This window comes from Dreissena polymorpha, chromosome 14, assembly GCF_020536995.1.
Source record: "Dreissena polymorpha isolate Duluth1 chromosome 14, UMN_Dpol_1.0, whole genome shotgun sequence".
Lineage (NCBI taxonomy): Eukaryota > Metazoa > Mollusca > Bivalvia > Myida > Dreissenidae > Dreissena > Dreissena polymorpha.
In genome coordinates this window covers 4,299,916-4,320,616 of record NC_068368.1, presented here as the reverse complement: position 1 = coordinate 4,320,616, position 20,701 = coordinate 4,299,916, and the positions used below count along the sequence as shown (strand labels likewise).

Genomic DNA, 20,701 nt, shown 5'->3' with positions numbered 1-20,701 from the left:
ATTTGATCTTTGAAATTTATAGGGACGCATAATGAATGTTATCGTTATATTTTATATCATCCTTTTTTCTTCTTTAAAATTTATTACCGACCCAACTTTCCGTATTTATCATTTTCATCTACTTTATTACGCAATTTATGACGTATCTACTACAGTGTGACGTCATTTCTCTGACGAAACATACTATCTAGTTTCTCTCAGGATTTTAGTGATATTAATTTTGACATGGTGGTTTTAACAGTATTTTTAAATATTTTTTTAAGCATTGAACGAATCATACACGTATTTTGGATTGTGTGTTTGTCGTTCATTATCGTTGTAAATGTATTTTTTATAAGCAATGGATTAAAGTTGTCATAAAGGTAAATAAATTAGTTTTTGTTTTGATGCTGCATTTTTTTTTCTTTTTAACCAAGAAAAAGATCACATTCCCGATTCGTTTCTAATTTCTTCGCATATTTTCAATAGGAAAGTATTAAAGTTAATAGTTTTAAGTGGAACTATTTTTACGTTACACAATCGGTAGTTATTCGGTCGTATGGAATGTTGTGTACATGTAGGTGTTTCGACAAGAATATTTATATTGTAATGACAATTTATCAATTGTCTTTGATAAAATGTGTCAACGGCATGAAACAGGATAACGAGAATACATCATGGTTGGTGCCAAGATGGAGAAAGTTTATCCGGTTCGGCCCGAAAAAGTAAAATAGGGCTCGCTAAAGCTCGCCCTATTTCCTTTTTCTAAGTCTCACCGGATAAACTTTTTCCATCTCGGCACCAACCATGTATTCTCTATATCTGTAAAACTTATGCTGTTAGCAATGTTTAAACAAACCCTTTAATGTGTTTTCATGCACATTTCAAGTGTTCGTTTGCACTTCAGATTCATCTAATTGCAGACTTTTCCTTTCCCGACCAATCAGTTAACGTGATTTTGCAAAAGGAGAATTAAAGCCCCCACCCCTTCAATTTTTTGCCACAACCTTTTACAATATTTTGCCTCTCGTAATGTTTATTAGTTATTAACATTAACAGTATTTTTGTGTACAAACAACAGTTGTGGAAATATGGTAACAAAACGTATTATGTATAAATAAAGTGTTTATGTCTTTATATTATGAATATTATATGCATCTTTATCTCAAATGATAATCCCAATTGCTGTCTTCCGTTTTTGTTCATCCTCTACACATAATATTGTACTAATATTGCATGTTGTAGCACTTTTAGCTATTTTGTGTCATTTTCCATTTTAATTGTCTACTAAGAACCAGTAATTGATGATGAACTATGCTGTTTCAGAAGCAAATACTAGACCTTTAGAGAAGAATTCTACAGATCGAAAAGACGAGGCTCGACCAGCTTATTGCGGATGATTTCGTCAACATGACACATTTTGAGGACTACTTGCCATGGTGGCATTTCATACACGGAAGACTGTTATCTCTATAAATGTGCATCGTGCCTTCAATCATACATGCGCTACTTAGAAAGTTACAATAAGCACATTTATTTACTTAGACTTTGAGTATAGTATAGTCTTAATTTGCTATTTTTCGGCCCATTGTTGTCTCTTTTGGTCCTGCAAATTATTTGATTATTTTTTAGCATTCTATCGCTCATTATAATGTTCAGATATGTGCATTTTCCCAGCAAATAAGTGCATTTTAATAAGAGGATAAACAGCAGCAAGAAACTGCCATGAAATAGCATGATGTATAATCTGTGATGGATTCGTCCACATAACACACGCATCAAAAATATGCACACAAATTAGTTTCTGTCAATATGACCATATCTTTGTTTTTGTTCTTGTTATATAAATAGTTAAATACCGTTTAAGTTGTAATTACCGAATGTTCATTTGCTTTAAATACAAAACTGGTTAGTTTTTTCACTTTTTTTCAAAGTGTGTTTGCACTCTTTAGCAAGAATTAACAAAGTACAAACATATTATTTTAGACCTATTATGAAGTAATGAGCCAATAGAGCACGGATGCCCCAACATTCCACATTGTCGCAAAACTCCGCTAATGTCAACACAGAGCCCATTTATGGCAATTTTGGCCCCAAAGTGTAACCTTGACATTTAAGGTAATGCAAAGGTGATGCACGCGACATAGAGTCTTCTTATAGTTATAGTCACAGGTGGAAGTAACGTACCCAGGATAGTATTTTCATATATATATATTTTAGGAGCCCAATATATTCAAATAAATATATAAAATCATGTTTAATGAGAAAAAAATTGACAAAGAGCCATGAAAAAAAAATCCCCACCCTCTGATATTGGAATCATAACAAGGTCATTAACTAGACTTTATTATAGACCTGTCTTCGCGGGCCGCAAAAATGTCAAAAATAGCTTTAATCCAAAGCATCCCTTGATCCTCCTATGGGCAATTGGACAACCTTTCAAAAAAAGTTAACTTCAAAAATATCTGTCCAGCCGTTAACTCACAGTCGGTCGAAAACCGAGCAATATTTCGAGTCCGTTTGTCAACCCGAATAAATCTTCTACAGACTTTCAAACAAAGTCTATCCAGGGTACGTTACTTCCACCTGTGGTTATAGTCAGTTGAAGAAGTTATGCTAAACTGATTCATGAATGAAAACTTTACAGCCTGTGCAAGCTGATTTATAAGCAAGTTTGACATTTGATATGTGTGATCCTGACCTCTGAGTTAGGGAGTTTTAACTTTTGACTCCACATGTGACTTTGACTTTGTGGTAGGGAGACGGTTGTATCACGCGACACGTCAAATATGATGGTTTATTTGTGTGACAATTTATTTCAAAACCTAAAATATGGCGGAGATATAGCCGAGACATGAATTGTCTAGCTGTTTATGGAAACTTTCACATTAAAGCACTAAGTGTGACCTTGACCTTTAGTGTAGGGAGACGGGTGATACATACTACACGTCGTCTTTTTGGGATGGAGATTTGTGCAAAGTTATTATAAAGACATGAAATTTCGTACAGATGTACAGCCGGAAATACGTACAGTGCAACTGCTTTATGCTGGATTCTTTGAGAGTAAGGAGGGGGGGGGGGGGGAGGCATACAAATATGTGAACATCCAATAACAATAAAATACAAACGACACGCACATGTAAACGGAACTGCAGTAAATAACAACGCAAAGGGAAGTAACTGAGTCAATAATACATTTTTTATAAAGAGTTACCTCACATTTTACATTTTCATAAACAAATACTAAACCGGCCTTAATATTGTCAACATAAATTTCGGGCCAAGTTTCATTTAGATTGAGTCATTAATATGGCCTCTAGAGCGGTAAAAAAGATTTTCTAAAATGTAATCTAGTATGAAGACGCGTGTGACTCACATTCGGATACATATACTCTCCAAATAAACATATTAATCAAGTTCCATAAAGATTGAGTCATAAATGAGGTCATCATGTAATAATAAGGCTTTTCTAAGAGTTGATCGTTTGTGCAAGTTACCCAGATTAAAACTTGGCCTAGATACGCCAGGCATAAGGTGATCCATATAGCTCACATTGAGCTTAAAGACTCAAGAGAGCGCATTCTTGAAGTTAAAAATTGCAAATACATTTACCAAGTTATTCCTAGTGGACTCTCCCATCCTTCTAAATTGAACTAATTTATTTCCAAAATTAGGGATGGCTATTATATTTATTTCTATATTTAGAATATTTCTTACAGAAATTCCTTTAAGCAAACAGCGCATCATGCGGCGTCTCATCTGGGTCTACGCTGTTTGCCAAGGATTTTTCTAGGCATAAATGGGTTATAACATTTTATTATATTTCAGTCAGTATGTTACTACTGCATTTCACTTGAATAAACGTATGTGGTATTGCGTCACTAGTAAATAAATGAACGCATCGTGATAAAAAAATGTAAGAACGAATTCAACATTAGTGAAAAAATCTGTTTAAATTTTAATTGCAGTTTAACATTATAACATGTTAATTATGGAAACCAGCATTCAACTGAGATACACATATTTTGCGGCTACAATCATTTAGCAAAATAACGTTTGTCGACTGTTTGCGAATATTCCAGTGGTACTTTAATAATATTTTATTGCATTTTCTTTTGTTCATGCATTCATACAAATATACACATGATTCATAGTGCAAAGAGTAGATATAATACAAATTGATGTTATCGAATGTATAGAAAAAAGCAAAAGGGTTGGGTCACAAGTTTTAACAACATTAGATGACGACCCTTCCCAGTATTTCCGATTCGGTAAATAGGGACATTCAAAGTGCATAAAGTGAGTGTAATATTAACAATTCAGTAAGTAAATAAGTAGACTTTAGCTGACGACAAAAACATTTGAGAAAATGTATTAACAAAGAGTTAGTGTCATTCACTGTTTTAAACTCAAAATGGTTTAGAGAAAAAAATGTAGACTAAGTTTAAAGAGAATGTTATAATATAACACTTAACTGAACAAAACATATATATATACACACAAAAGAAGTGAAAAATAAATATTTAATTAATTAATTAATTGCTCCACAACAAAGAATACAAAATAACAATAAATTGCTCAACACAACCCGACTCTACGAACTACAATATAGCACAAAATCTGCAGCGAAAAATCTTGAACTCTGTTGAATCAGATGAACAAGCGAACAACATTGAAAATGTGTTTACAGTCAAATATTTAAATGAACCTGTTTCAAGTCTTGATATATCGTTGAACTTCCAAAAATAACACATTGTTTTGGTTATCAGTTAGTTCTGGGATACCGTATAATAGTTTGTTTGCATTAAGAGTGTGGTATGGACGAGTGTTGGTAAAAAGCACGATACGTTGCTCGGAGAAAAGAGGACATTTGAAGAAGAAATGATCAACGTCTTCGACAGGACTATTACAAGCGCATTTTGGATGGTCACGTAGGTGATTTAAGTGTAAATCGGAATTTAAGTCGCTACAGTGGTTTCTTAGCCGAGCATGTAGAATTTGTTGCTTACGTTCGCAAACAAGAAAATACGAAGGAACTATAGGAGGATTGCACTTCCTCTTTACTGCATTTTTTAAACTAGAAAGCGTAGGTAAAGACCTTGTTTCTATGTCAAGTTCGTTCCAAAACTTAAGAGACGAAGGAATAGTTGACAATCCTAATAATAATATGGTTAAACATAACTTCCGTTTTCAAGGGATTAAACTCGACGAGCCATTTCTTTGCCCATTGGTTTATACAGTCTAGGTCATGATTTAAACACTCTCAATAATAGCTGTATTATTTGAGGAAACAGATTGTGAAGAGTCGTCAGCAAAAAGGCGACTTATGCTAAGATGTGATTCAGAGATATCATTAACATAAATTAAAAAAAGAAGAGGTCCTAATACAGAGCCTTGTGGAACGCCTGCATTGATATTTAAAGATCGGGAAAACGACGAGCCGATAAAAACTTTCTGAGATCTATTGGACAAGTAGCTGGATATCCACGCAATAATATTTCCTGAAAACCCAAGTTCTTTCTGATTATGTATAAGACCTTTGTGCCAAACCCTGTCGTAGGCTTTACTTATGTCGCAATAAACGATACAGGTTGATTGTTTTTCATCAAACGATTTACATATTTGGTTATACATGTCAATTAGTTGGTCAACAGTAGAATGACCTGGTAAAAAACCTGACTGATTCTTGTATATAAGTTTATTTGTGTGTAGGTAGTTGTAGAGGTATTTGAAAACAACCCTTTCGAATACTTTTCCAACACAGCTTATAAGGGAAATAGGTCGATAATTCGAAGGAATGAACTTTTCACCTTTTTTAAAGAGAGGCATAACGTTTGCTTCTTTCCAAAAGGATGGAAATAAGTTTTCGTGTATCGATCTGTTAAAAATAATTGATAGTGGCTTACTTATTGATTTAGATGTTTCTTTTAATAGTTTATGACTAATACCATCAGGACCATAAGCTTTGTTAATGTCTAAGTTGCATAGAACATCGATTACGTCTTGTTCAGAAATAAAAATGTCGTCAAACGTGTTATGTGTTTTTCGGTGTAATTGTGGTACGTCATGATCGCGTTCATCAATTGTAGATATAGATACAAAATAATTGTTTATTGTATTGGCTTTTTCAGTGTCAGTTACCGAATACGATTCATCTGGGTTTACCAGCGGAGGGATACTATTAAAACTATTTGCATTTTCTTTAACTAACATTTTTACCGTTTTCCAATATTGGCGGGGATTAGATTTTCTACAATCGGCAAGCCCAATTTCAAGAGTATTGAAGAAGCAATCTTTAGCATGTTTTTTCATATGATTGACTTTGTTTCGTAGTTGTTTATATGCTGACCAATCAGAAACTTTACCAGATTTGATAGTAATGCACTTTTTTCTGTCCCTATGGCGGGATGTCTTACGTATTGATGAGTTGTACCAAGGACGATCATTTGGTCGAATAGTGACATCGGAAGACGGAATAAACTGGGAAGCTATTGAAGAAATACTTTTGTAAATCTGAGTACAATTTGGTTTAGATCACCCGTGTGTAAAAAGGACCAGTCGTATGATGTTATTGCAGCATTAAGCTCTCAAAAATTCGCATACTGGTAGCGCCATATTTTTCTTTTGTAAGGAGCATTTTGGGGTAAGTCAATATTAATACATATGTATGTACCAAAATGATCACTAATTGATTTATCAGTTTCAAAAATTCCTGAATGTTAATGCTGCAATGTGTTTGTTATAGCAATGAGGTCTATAAGTGTACTAGTAAATTCGGTCACTCTGGTTGGTTCGTTAATTACATTAGATAAGTTATTTAAACACAGAATATCTTTAAATTTGAGGTTGGAGGGATTTAATTGGTTTTCGTTAATATCGCCAACAATAATTATATTGTTACAAAGGTCATATGCTTGATCAAGACATGTTTCAAATCGATCCCAAAATTCAGAAGCAGTATTAGGAGAACGATACACATTACAAATTAAAAAGGACTTGGAGTGGTCGAAAATTTGTATCCATATAGATTCTGGTAGAATTATTTCAAGGTTAAGTAATCGTGTGGGTCGAAATAACGACGAAACATACGTTAATAAACCCCCTGAATGATTAGAATTATCTTTTCGAAAAATACAATCATGACCATCTAAGGACAGACTCTCGTTAATGATGTCATCTGACAGTTTCGTTTCTGTAAAGCATATTATGTCGAAATCTAAGAAATTGTCCCGAATATATTCAAACTTGTTTCGAATACTTCTTATGTTTTCATGGAATATTGACAGGCTGCATTCTTGAGGGGTTACATGAGATGGCCCAGGATTGAGTTCAATGTCACCCGACAGTAACAAGAGCAATAATATTGTGTACTTAATGATGGTAGAGTACATGCAAGGGCATCCGCACGAAAATGTAAAGTAATTGAGTTAAAATCTGCCGATGTAAAAGGACGGTGCTGATTGTATACATTTTGTACGTCTTTTAGCACGTATATAAAGTGAAACCATGCGTACATGGTATAAATATAACGCCACATGAACAGATGCAAACTCTTTGATGTAACACTGAAAATTATGGAAAGCCAAAGGGGACCCCCGCTAAAATACATATACTTATATAGTAAATATCGGGATTGTCATTTTTCGCGGAACTTTCACTTTCTGCGAAAAACCAATGCCAGCATGGCCATAAAACACTACATACAAATCGAAATCTAAAAAGCGCGGAACTTTCATATATTTTCCGTCGGAGCAATTATTTTTCAACCCTGTAGAAAAAGCGGGCTCAATTAATCGCGCGGAACCTTATTTATCTACTCTGTACAAATAGTAGTGTTTAAAATCGCGCGGAGATTGTAGAATGCTATTTTAAGAAGTCTATTAAAGAGAGAAAATCCAGTAAATACCAGATCCAAAAAGCGCGGAACACAAATATCGTCCGCGAAAATTAAGCATTGAATTACTGTACAAATCTCGGGTTGTTAGGTGTTAGAATCCCTAGTTACCCGAAAAATTTGATTGGATCCGATACTTAGAAATAACCAATCAGATTCTTTGTAACAAATGCAACACAATCAGTGCGTTCAGTAAGTATAACGTTTCAAGATGGCGGAGCGAATTGCATGGTTATTGTTTCTACTCAATGGATTCGCAGGTACTTCGGAAATAGTTCAGATTGGGATCAATAACTTTATTGCATACGATCATTTACATGTATTACCTGGTTTGTATTTGTACTTTTTTAATATTGTGTAAAACTATCCGATAATATGCATAATGTTGACAATTGTTAATTGAATGAGCCGCGTTCTGAGAAAACTGGGCTTAATGCATGTGCGTAAAGTGTCATCGCAGATTAGCCTGTGCAGTCCGCACATGCTAATCAGTGATTACACTTTCCGCTTTTATGGTATTTTTAATTTCAAGGAAGTCCCTCCTTACCGAAAATGAAGTTAATGCGGAAAGTGTCGTCCCTGATTAGCCTGTGCGAACTGCACAGTCTTACGCTAATCTGGGATGACACTTTACGCACATGCACTAAGTCCAGTTTTCTCCGAATGCGACTGAAATAATAACTTATTGTAATGTAATGTACTTGTGTCTTGTATTCGTTCAGTTGAACGTCAATATATTAATACATTTATTTTTGTTTTCAACCTATTAATTAAAATAAGGTATTGTTTTTAATCCGTTTTTAGTTTCGTTATAGCTGACCTAGATTAAAACATTTCGTCATAAGGCCACGACTTTTATATTTCTTGGTTTACAAAACCGCCGACCCTAATTTTTGGAAAATGGGAAAAAAAATAAAATCGGAAAATCGTCTTTTTTATATATATATTATTCCCGACCGCACTGAAAAACGAGCGAAACGAGAAAAAAAACGATCCGGTTTGAGTACGGTTGCGAATAAAATCAAGTAAGTACAATCAACGATTGGTTTACATATATTACAGAGATCGGGATATTTTTCAATGTAACACAGTACGACCAGTCCTTTTATGGGCACTTCTCAAAAATTATTTAATTACAGACAATAGGAAAATCAGCGTCAGTAAAATGTCGACCGCATCAAAATTTATTTCCGAGTCTGTGACGCAACTATATTGTTTAACATGTTTATTATATTAAACAAACCCGATATTATAGTAGATAAAAAAGTATTACCTTGCAATTTGATAATTAGTATAAATAATCCAATAAAACACTGCCATTATTTACGATATATGTGTTTAGGAATTTTGTAAACACGTCCGCCATAGTTTATAGGAACTGTACAGAAAGTTTGGAAATCGGAACAAATCGGTATATCTCGGAAAATCATTGATAAATGTATTTGTCGTTTTAATGCTTAGGGCCGAGTAATTTCGGCAAATCGGAACTCAACTTGCGTAAAATACTAGCTCAATTAACCGTTAAACTCCGCCTCCGTTCTCTGCAAAAGATTCGAAGGCGGAGCTATGCACGTGCTATAATTATAATTAAATTGGAGGATTGCAATTGAGAAACAAACGCACGATTGGTTCGGCATGTTAATTGCTAGACAAAGGAAGCCAATTTTGTCGGCGCGAAATTTGTCGCTTTATTGCTTCAGACAGCAAGCGGCTTTCCTTTGATGACGTCAAACTGTCAATTCACACAGACTGCACATTTTCGTAAGACTTTAACTGGCTCCTTGTTTACAATTCCAGTAAAAACACTTGCTAACATTAAACTTGGATTAAATTATCAAAATAAAGCAAAAGCCAAGTTGACAAATATGATTGTATTAATTCGCGTCAGTTCAAATAAGACGTTTTGCTTTGTAAATCAACGAGTTTTCATGACAACAACAACTTTACCGCGACGACGCGGGGATCGATCTACCTCGATTTTTTTTCATGGACGATGTCATAAGTCCAATAAGAGCAAACATATACTTTGTGTATGAGTAGTTTATCTTATATAAGATTTATGCAACGGGCATCGCATTGCGTAATGGTGCGCATCGAATTACGGAAATGAAGCGCAGTTTTTCGTTTTAATGGGAGAAGAACGCATGTCATTTAATGGAGTGTTTAAAATTGCCTGATGTTACAAAAGGTGCTTTTAGGTGACTCATTTCATTTGAAGATATAGATGTGTTTCATTGCATAATTTGATTTTTCGTCTCTGTGTTAAGGTTATAAAAGATATGATGTCTTTGTTCTGATGTTATTAGTATTAACTTATTTTTCCAATGATGTTTTTTTTTTTTTTTTTTTTTTCGACCGCCCGATGGACCATTTTCAAAATAATTTTTGTAAACCAATAAAAAAAAAAGTCGTGGCCTAAATTAATAAATAAAATTATTAATAAATTTATGTTTTAATATAATTTATATATAAATTTTGTAGGTGTGTGTTGCCAGTAATGGTTGAAGATATGCCAAACAAATTGTGCCTCTCTATACAGACAGATTTCAGGTCTCAATTTCGACTTCAAAGGTCAACATATCACTGATATCAGGTTTGTCAGCTATTGGTTTGTATTATTCTTATCCACATTGCAGCAAGAATAACTGGATAACTTAACTTTTCAATAGCTATTACATGTAGATCTAATTTAAATTAATCATGTTTCTAAATCATCCACTAAATGCGGCTAATTCTCCACTTGTTGGAAGTTTTTTGTGATAAAAACTTGGAGTAGATTTATTTTACTCCCAAACTTCCTTTAAGAAAGCCCAACAGCTGTAGAGTGATGGAAAATCTACTTCTTTAAAGTATTTATAAGTGAATAGACCCTTTTCACAATAAGCCAATATAGCAGGTAGTCAAATGATTGCAGAATTCCAGAATGAGGCTGAACGTGTAGAGATTTCTAATAGTGCATCGCAATATCGCTCTGCTTTTGATCATTCAGCTAGATCTACTTAATGATATTGCCAACACAAGTTGACTTCGTCAGAAATAGCCATTAATTACTTAATATATACTTTCCATTTTAAGTGCCAATATATGAAATACATTTTCTTGATTAAAGTACTTGTTTGTATTCTTGTTTGTATTCTTTTTTTTTGCACAAACTCTGACACTCCAAGTATGGCTTTCAATTCTTAGAGTGTGTAAATTGACAGTCTAAAACTTATTGGATTATCTGTAACTCTTTGTTTGCGCATTATTTGGGTGATTAATCAATTATTTTATTTATTGATAGATCTTGCGTTTAAATTCCCCTGTATCCAGCACAAACCCATAACCTCTTTATGATCAGATACTGTGCAGACAAATACTAAATAACAACGTGATGTCATAAACCACATGTTGTAGATATCTGGTCATCTGGTCATTTAACACAATTAATGACACCTCCATGTGACCATGGCGTCTCATGGTTGTAGCATTGCATAGCCGTTTCTTGGAATAATTTAACGCCAAATACTCAATTGTTGCTTTTACTGAACATAAAAGATATTGTCAACATTGAAAGTCATCTGTCCAAAAAGATTGTCAGAAACTAAATACTGTATACATATTAGCCAGTTTTATCATAATTATAAAGTGCTTTATACCTATATATTTTTAATATTTCAAAAATGTAATGCTAAACATTTGTGTCATTTTCTTATATTTGATAGGACTTTGTCTGATGCTTGATTCAACTCTTACACGTTCTATAATTCATGAAATTGTACACATCCTACCTTTGAAAATTGTAGTCTTACAATACTTAGTATTGTATACTGCTAATTTATGACTTCGATTTGTGCAATAAGCGATATTTAGTCTTCAGACCACATTTACTCTGATGCTTATTGGTAACTGGAAATTGTATGCCCCTGGAAGGGTGGCATATAGCAGTTGAACTGTCCGTCAGTCAGTCAGTATGTCCGTCTGTCCGGAAAAAAAATAACGTTGGCCATTAGTTTTGCAACATTGAAGATAGCAACTTGATATTTGGCATGCATGTGTATCTTATGAAGCTGCACATTTTGAGTGGTGGAAGTTCAAGGTCAAGGTCGTCCTTCAAGGTCAAAGGTTAAAAAAATATATGTATAATTAAAAGCGGCGCAGTAGTGGGCATTGTGTTTCTGATGAACACATCTATTGTTATTTATAAAGATTAAATATAATTCATTAATATACACTAATAGTACATAACTTATGTCCTTGAATCATTATTTAGGTGTTATAATTTTTATATTTGAATTACTTATCAATTTTTTTACTTAACACAGCATGACATGTGATGGTTGTCTGTATTCATATGTTTGACTTAATTGTAACCAGTGTCAGTGCGCATTAAAATCTTGATATACAACGCAATTTGCATAGCAAAAGAAAATGCAGTTCCACGTTCAGCCTTGTTCTGCAATTCAACGCGTCAGGTGATATGATTGATATCTAAAAATAGTATCGGTGTTCATATTGTGAAACTGGTCTATTATTCGATACTGATTAATTTGATGAATCAAGTTAATTTTTGTTAAATATCAGTTAAATATTTATGCCCCCCTCCGAAGAAGAGCAGGTTTATTGTTTTGCACATGTCGGTCCGAATGTCCATATGTCTGTCCACTAGATGGTTTCCGGATGATAACCCAAGAACGATTTTGCCTAAGATCATGAAACTTCATAGGTACATTGATCATGACTCGAAGATGACCCCTATTGATTTTCAGGTCACTAGGTCAAGGTCACGGTGACCCTAAATAGTAAAATGGTTTCCCGATGATAACTCAAGAACGCTTATACCTAGGATCATGAAACTTCATAGGTACATTGATCATGACTCGCAGATGACCCCTATTGATTTTGAGGTCACTAAGTCGAAGGTCAAGGTCACGGTGACCCAAAAAAGTAAAATGGTTTCCGGATGATAACTCAAGAACTTATGCCTAGGATCATGAAACTTCATAGGTACATAGATAATGACTTGCAGATGACCCCTATTGACTTTCAGGTCACTAGGTCAAAGGTCAAGGTCACAGTGCCAAAAAACGTATTCTCACAATGGCTGCCACAACAATTGACAATCCATATGGGGGGGGCATGCATGTTTTACAAACAGCCCTTGTTTGAAATTTATTTTATGACATTAAAGTAATGTATAGGGAATTTAGTTACCTACACATTCTTTGAAAAGAAATTTGAATTGTAAATGTATACTTCATTTATTTTGTAGGAATTCTGTACAACTGTGGAACCATGTATGGTACGTGACCGCACAATGTTGGTTGGCAAAAGGATATTGGAATAAGCAAAGGTAAATTGTATTTGAAGGAGTCTTGACAATTGCAAATATAGTTAGTTTTTTTGTAAGGCTCGCTGAAAGTGACCCTAGCCTTCATATATAAATAAAAAGCTGAAAGAGTATTTATGAAAAATCGTGTAATCAAGTTTGCAATATGTTACATTTTATTTATAAGCTCATCTTTTTTTTTTGAAAAAAAACGAGATATTGTCATCATCTTGGCGTCGGCGTCTGCGTCGGTGTCCGGTTAAGTTTTGTGTTTAGGTCCACTTTTCTCATAAAGTATCAAGTATAAAACTTATTTACTTACTACCATGAGGGGACTGGGCAGGCAAAGTTAGATAACTCTGGTGTGCATTTTGACAGAATTATGTGCCCTTTTTATACTTAGAAAATTGAAAATTTGGTTAAGTTTTGTGTTTAGGTCCACTTTATTCCTACAGTATCAAAGCTATTGCTTTCATACTTGCAACACTTACTATCATAAAGGGACTGTGCAGACAAAGTTATGTAACTCTGACTGGCATTTTGAAAGTATTATGTGCCCTTTTTATTCTTAGAAAATTGAAAATTTGGTTAAGTTTTGTGTTTTGGTCCACTTTACTCCTAAAGTATCATAGATATTGCTTTCATACTTGGAACACTCGCAAATTATCATAAGGGGACAGTACAGGACAAGTTGAATAACTCTGGTTGTCATTTTGACAGAATTATGGTCCTTTTCTTACTTAGTATCTTTGAATATGTGGTTAAATTTTGTGTTTTGATCTACTTTACTTCTCAAGTATCAAGGCTATTGCTTTCAAACTTCAAATACTGTCATGCTATCATAAGTAACTGTAGCTGGCAAGTTGAATTTTTACCATGACCTTTGAATGACCATGACTCTCAAGGTGAAATTATTAAATTTTGCTCAAATTTCCATAACTTCTTTACAAGCGTTACAAAGCAACTCTTATCTGAAATACCACAATAGACTCCACCCAAACCATCCCCCACGCCCCCCCCCAAAAAAAAGAAAAAAGTACTTTTTTTTTTCATTTTGAAAGATCATCTAATAAATTACCACACCCTCACACTATACCCCCTGCCCATTTTTTTTTAAACATGGCTAAAAAACACAAATATTTATTTTTATCATTTTTTCATTTTTGGAAGATAGTGTAATAAATGACCACACCACCACACTATACACCCTTCTCCACCCCACCTCTCCCTCCTTTGTGATTGAAGTATCGAGATAGGTCCCTTCAACTTTAAAAAAAATAGATGAGAGGTCTGAACCCGCAGGGCGGTGCTCTTGTTAACAATCAAATGAGACATAACTTAGAAGCTTCACTTCATTTACTTTGTCAGGCTGGCGTAGTGGATATGGTGTTCACCTAGTGATGGGAACATTTTGGGTTCAACCCTGTTTATTAGCGGTCTCTTTATCTTCATATATACAAAGTACTGATTACTCCCAGAAAACGGACTCTAGAATGTCTTAATAAGCATAAAGCTTTCAATGCAATCAAGCATAATTAATATGGCTAAACTCTTGCATGAATTTTACTTTTGTATTTCAGGGACTCAACATTACACAGTCATTTCAACTTGTCAGCAATGATGGAGCAGTACATCAGATTTCCAGAATCTCGTCATGAGCTGAAGATCATTGCCTATGGATTTCATGAATGATGTAGAATGATTGGACTGTTGATGGAACCCACAGTGCATGTCCTGCTTCAACATCTGAGCATAGGTCCTTGTTTATCAGCAGTTTAGTTCTTCAAGCAGTCTGTGACAGTAACTTGAAATGTTTGGACATATGACCTGGATGGCCAAGTTCTGTGCATGATGCCCATTTAAATAGGAACGGCCCAGTGGCGCATTAAATGGACATTTTTCGAATGTTCTCGAGGATTCAGCTTACCGCCTGACAAGAAATCTTGCTTTTTGTTCCGTATCGAGGCCATGGACATTTGTATCATTTGCAAAAGATACTGCGATATTTGTGCCTTTGTTCATGCTTTATAGTTGATTAACAATTGGAAGCCATAACCTGTTTTATAGGATGGTGTTAGTGGGACAATGAATTTTGTAAAGATTTAAAGACTGGAAAAGATAATTAAAAGTCAAAAGAGTTCTGCTATTGTTAAGCATGCTTTATTGATTTGTAATGTTAGAAAGATAGCATTATTAACAGAATAAAATGTCCATAATTTGAATATTCTACTGTTTTCAGCAACATTTAATTTGATATAGTACAAAATGCTGCATCATGTTATATCATGATCTGTTTTGTGAACAATGACCTTTCAATGTATATTTAATAATTTGTCAATGGGTGTTACACGCATAAGCCCTACCATTAGCCCAAAAAGGAATTGCTTAGGAGTTTTGCCACCTTCTAGAGAAAAATACTTCTCAGAAACAATTGCATTTTGGAAAGTCTATGGCTAGTAAAATTTGGATTCCTTTTGGATACCCAAGGTTACCAATTTATGTTTAATGAATTTGCAATAAAAAGCTTTGACAGAACGTAATGTCACAGAGTCGAACACGTGTATGGAATAAAGTGGAAGTTGATTAAATGAGTAATACACATTATATGCTTCTTTGATTAAAAGTTTGTGTTTTCACTAAAACTGCAAACATAGTAAGCTTTAAAGTATTGCAACTAAATAAAAGATTCAGATTTAAATTGTATTATTTGAATGCACTGTCTAATACAGAGCCTCGCTCTGTGAAAAAGGGGTTTAATGCATGTGCACTCCAGATTAGCCTTGGCAGACCGCACAGGCTTATCAGGGACGATACTTAACGCACATGCATTAAACCCCTTTTTCACAGAGCAAGGCTCATATATGTTCAATAAACCAAAGATAATCAAAAACAAAATGAGACATTTAACCCTGTACCACTCAAAAACGCACTAAGACACATTCGAGAATAAATTTAATTTAAGACCTTTCTTACTATATTAAAGTTTTAAAGGCTTTGTTTCCAACCCATGGATACTGATGAGCAGCAAACAGCATAAAACCTGAACAGATTGTGAGTTACTTGCAGGCTGTTCTGGTTTTATGATGTTTGCATGTAGAAAATTTAAAATTTCCTCAGAGCAGGAAAAGGTTAATAATAACACAACAGCAATTATACTTAAGTTATTTTAAGACTTCATACTAATGCAAGTAACTTGCAACTGTCTAACCAAAATCGGAGATGGTGGAGGGCAAAATTAATGGCTGTGCACCTTGAATTATCTATTCATACTCAAACAATATAATGTTGATTTACAGTACCTTGTACAGCATGCATCTAATACTACAGCCAAATTTGCTTACAAATAATATTACAAGAAACACAAGTCATTAAAGACTTAACTTTATTGCATCAACCATTTAGCAGGAATAAAATATAAAGAGAAAAATTATGGCAATTTTTTCATCTGAACATACAAGTCTTCATATACAATCCCATTGCATATAAAAACGACAGTTTACTATTTTTCCGTTCTATATGTAAGCATAAAGACAAGATGGTATTCACTGTGCAATAAAACACAAGCAATCATATTACAATTGCTTTTAATTATATGAACTGTACCTTCACTAACATTCAAGAATTTTAATATAAATACATGATGAAAGATGAGCTTTTTCTTGTCTTAAAATAACTTGATACTTTGCAATGACCAAACAATACAACTCAACATACAAATTATCCAACAAAATATATTTTAATGACACAATATTTTTATTCAACAATAGGAATAGCTTAAGGTTGTAACATATTACACTAAAGTCATGGTGTCAAATTGTCAATCTAAGCAAAGAGTAGAATCATAAAGAGATGTCCACAACGGATGATGTGCAAGCTGGCTCTGACTCAGATTTCCACATCAGTTGATGTGCAAGCTGGTTATTACAAGGATGTGAACAACCGATGACGTGCAAGCTCAAAGACAGATATCCACAACAGAGATTGTCCTTGCTGGCTCTGACTAATGTCCACAAGTAAATAACATGCATGCTATCTCTGACTGATGTCCTAAACATATGACGTGCAAGCTGGCTCTAACACAGATGTCCACAACAGATTACGTGCAAGCTAGCACTTACACGGATGTCCACAACAGAGGATGTGTAAGCTGGCTCTAACACTGATGTCCAAAAGAGATGACGTGCAAGCTGGCTCTTACACGGATGTTCACAACAGATGACATGCAAGCTAGTACTAACACTGATGTCCACAATAGAGGACGTGCAAGCTGGCTCTAACACGGATGTCCACAACAGATGACATGCAAGCTGGCTCTTACTCGGTTGTCCACAACAGAGGTCAGATGGGCAAGCTGGCTCTGCCTCAGATATGTACACAGAAGATGATGTTCAAGTTGGGAACACTGCTACAGCTATAAAATACAAAAACCATGTTTCATACTATCATATTATTTTACTACATGTATTTCTTCCACAATACAGAACATTATACTCATTATTAGCATTCTGCTATTGCTATCTGAAGGTTTACCAGATGCTTTGTGTGAAGATAGTTCATACTAGAATTTAGCCGAAAAAACACTTTTTAGACATAATGTTCATTCTGCTTTAAGATATATAGCTCAGAATTCACTGGTTAAATCAAATTTTTTGGACTAAATTGGCGTGGCATGCAGACAAAATGTCGAGTTTTGAAACTGTGTCGTATCTGGTGTGAATCTTGAGTTATTTAATTTGGTCAGTATATCAGATGTGTACACCTGTTATATGTTAACTGTAAAAGTTTAGAATGTCTTGACAGTCATTGTGTTTGTAATACATTGTGTTATCTTTCAGATTTGTGTGACAGTTAAATATAATAATCAATAATCTTGTTCTGCATGCCGGTCAAATTGTTCCGTGGTAAACACCTACCCATTGTGGTCAACTCGTACCTGTCTTTTAGTCAACTTGTACCTACCCAAACTAAACCCGTACCCGATATACAGAAATAGGTGTAGGATGGTTAGCTTATAAGTCAAACTCATAGAGACAATTTTTATTTTCCTCTTGATGTTTCCACTTAAATTATCGCGCAAGTTGTCTGTTGCAGATATGTATAAGCAGCGAAAGTGTTGATGAAAATTGACACTTGCAGGGTTTTTTTTGGCTCGATTTTATAGCCGAAATTCGGCTATGTTCCCAATCCCAAAAAGTATACTTTTTTCCCAAAATGTGGCAAAAATTTCCCAATTTCCAAAAAAAAAAAAAAAAAAAAATTTTTTTTTTTTTTTTTTTTAGAAAGATGTCTAATGTATATTTTATCTCGTTTTTAATTCAATTACATCTAACAAAGTATTATATGATTTTGTTCTTTTAATTTGAATTATTATAAAGGGTTATATCAAATTTAGTATTTCCCTAATCAGTGGACTTTTCGTGTGGAAAAAAAATGCTAATTTATTTATTTTCCCAATTTCATGAAAATGCCGATAAAATTCCCAATTCCAAAGCCATGGGCTATCTTCCCAAAAAGTGGGAAAAAAAACCTGACTTGTGGTTGATGTCTTTCAAGAATTTTACAATTGTGACAAAATAAGACAAATGAAACAAGTTTAATAGTTTGAATGAGGTACGAGTTGACAACAAGAGCACTGCATAACGGGTGCCACGCTCTGCTACAGGTGCTTGTCAGATTTTTTTTTTAGAGGTCACAACGACCTTGACCTAGTGACCCCAAAATGGGTGTGGCGTGTAGAACAAATCAACATGCATCTACATATGAAGTTTCAAAGTTGTAGGTGGAAGCACTTTATTTTAGAGCCAATGTTAAAGTTTTATAGTAGAGGTCACAGTGACCTTGGCCTTTGACCTAATGACCCAAAAATGGGTGTGGCGTGTAGAACTCATCAAGGTGCATCTACATATGAAGTTTCAAAGTTGTAGGTGGAAGCACTTTGATTTTAGAGCCTATGTTAAAGTTTTATATTAGAGGTCACAGTGACTTTGACCTAGTGACCCAAAAATGGGTGTGGCGTGTAGAACTCATCAAGGTGCATCTACATTTGAAATTTCAAAGTTGTAGGTGGAGCACGTTGATTTTAGAGCCAATGCTAAGGTTTTAGCACGACGCCTACGGCGGACGACGAGCTGGCTATGACAATACCTCGGGTTTTCTCCGAAAACGCCGAGCTAAAAATGGGTACGAGTTGACCAAGGTACGAGTTGCCTTTGGGATGAATAACCTGTAAAGCCTTGTTCTTTTTCTTTTTAATTGAAGATGTATACGGTGCTGGACTAGAGCAAACGACTGCCATAACAATAACTTGGCTCTCTACTAACTGAGCTTAAGGGAAGATGTTTCTTACACACAAACACTATATTTCATTATTTGACGACATATGATTATGACGTGTTTTTGCGGGTGTTTATGTTTTAACAGAGACGTTTGCATATAGACAAACCGTGAAAACAACACTCGATACTCTTGAGCTGTTTTAATTGAATTAAAATTCATAATTCATGTATGTTCAATACTAACCTCATCGCTAATGTCATCAAAATTGATCACTCTTTCGCCCTTAAAAGGTTTTGTGTTAATGTGAAACAACCGTCATCATGATGAATGCATGAATGCTGGATAAGACGCGAGTTTTGATTGGTTCTTTCTAGCTGTCGGAACCAATCAAATTTTATCGCGTAAAACCACATAGCAACCCGAATTTCGTGCAGTAATTCAATGCTATTGAAAATCGCGCGGAGTAATGAATCTTCCGCGCGATTTTACATTAGCAACCCGCAATTTACATAGCAACCCGAGATTTGTACAGTAATTCAATTCTTAATTTTCGCGGAAGATATTTGTGTTCCGCGCTTTGTGGATTAGGTCCGCGCGATTTTATACAATACACTTCTATTTGTACAGAGTAGATAGTATTAAGGTTCCGCGCGATTATTTGAGCCCGCTTTCTCTACGGGGTTGAAAGATAATTATTCCGACGGAAAATATATGAAAGTTCCGCGCTTTTTAGATTTCGATTTGTATGTAGTATTTCATGGCTATGCTGGCCTTGGTTTTTCGCGGAAAGTGAAAGTTCCGCGAAAAATGAAAATCCCGATATTTACTATATAAGTATATGTGGTCACCTTTGGCTTTCCATAAGTACCCAATGATTGCAGTAGCGGTAAACCTTGTGCATGTGACCGACAGATTTCAACGCGCAGACAAATTTCGAATTTATACGAATACTAAAGCCCCAAATATTAGTGAATGGACAAAAACGTTTTGATAAATACAATGCTATTCAGAGCCTCTGGCTATTATTGTTAACGCACGCACGCAGTCATCCGGTAAAATGGCCAAATAACAAAGTCGTGTTTTACTGAATTATTTGTGTACTTAACATTGCATGATGACTGAAAATTAAAGCGCTTACATTACTTGTCGTGTATATAGATAGAAACTGTAGTAGATTGCATAAAGTACATAAATACTATACTTAAAAAGTGTTTAAGGAATTAATTATAGGGAAAAATTGCTAC

The 20,701-nt window shown here is 34.6% G+C and overlaps 1 protein-coding gene and 2 long non-coding RNA genes across 6 annotated transcripts in view; 2 read left to right on the top strand and 1 right to left on the bottom strand.

Moving 5' to 3' along the window:
• LOC127858974 (uncharacterized) overlaps positions 1-1,900 on the top strand; it is a 7,340-nt gene extending 5,440 nt beyond the window's left edge. For 3 of the 4 annotated variants that reach the window (XR_008039214.1, XM_052396365.1, XM_052396364.1), the window contains one exon: positions 1,306-1,900. Coding sequence is in view for 2 of the 4 variants with exons in the window: in XM_052396365.1 (XP_052252325.1) it covers positions 1,306-1,318 (13 nt within the window). In the remaining 2 variants the exon portion in view is untranslated. Of the gene's footprint in view, positions 363-1,305 lie in introns of all 4 variants that reach the window. The other variant, XR_008039213.1, reaches the window with a different exon arrangement.
• Positions 1,901-10,478: 8,578 nt separating this feature from the next.
• LOC127858976 (uncharacterized) lies at positions 10,479-15,403 on the top strand. Its single transcript, XR_008039216.1, has 3 exons — positions 10,479-10,722; positions 13,125-13,205; positions 14,762-15,403. It is a non-coding gene; the product is annotated as an uncharacterized LOC127858976 (long non-coding RNA).
• Positions 15,404-16,549: 1,146 nt separating this feature from the next.
• LOC127858975 (uncharacterized) lies at positions 16,550-20,225 on the bottom strand. The gene is made up of 2 exons (XR_008039215.1): positions 19,701-20,225; positions 16,550-17,592 (listed from the first exon to the last, which is right to left on the bottom strand). It is a non-coding gene; the product is annotated as an uncharacterized LOC127858975 (long non-coding RNA).
• Positions 20,226-20,701: the final 476 nt, after the last annotated feature.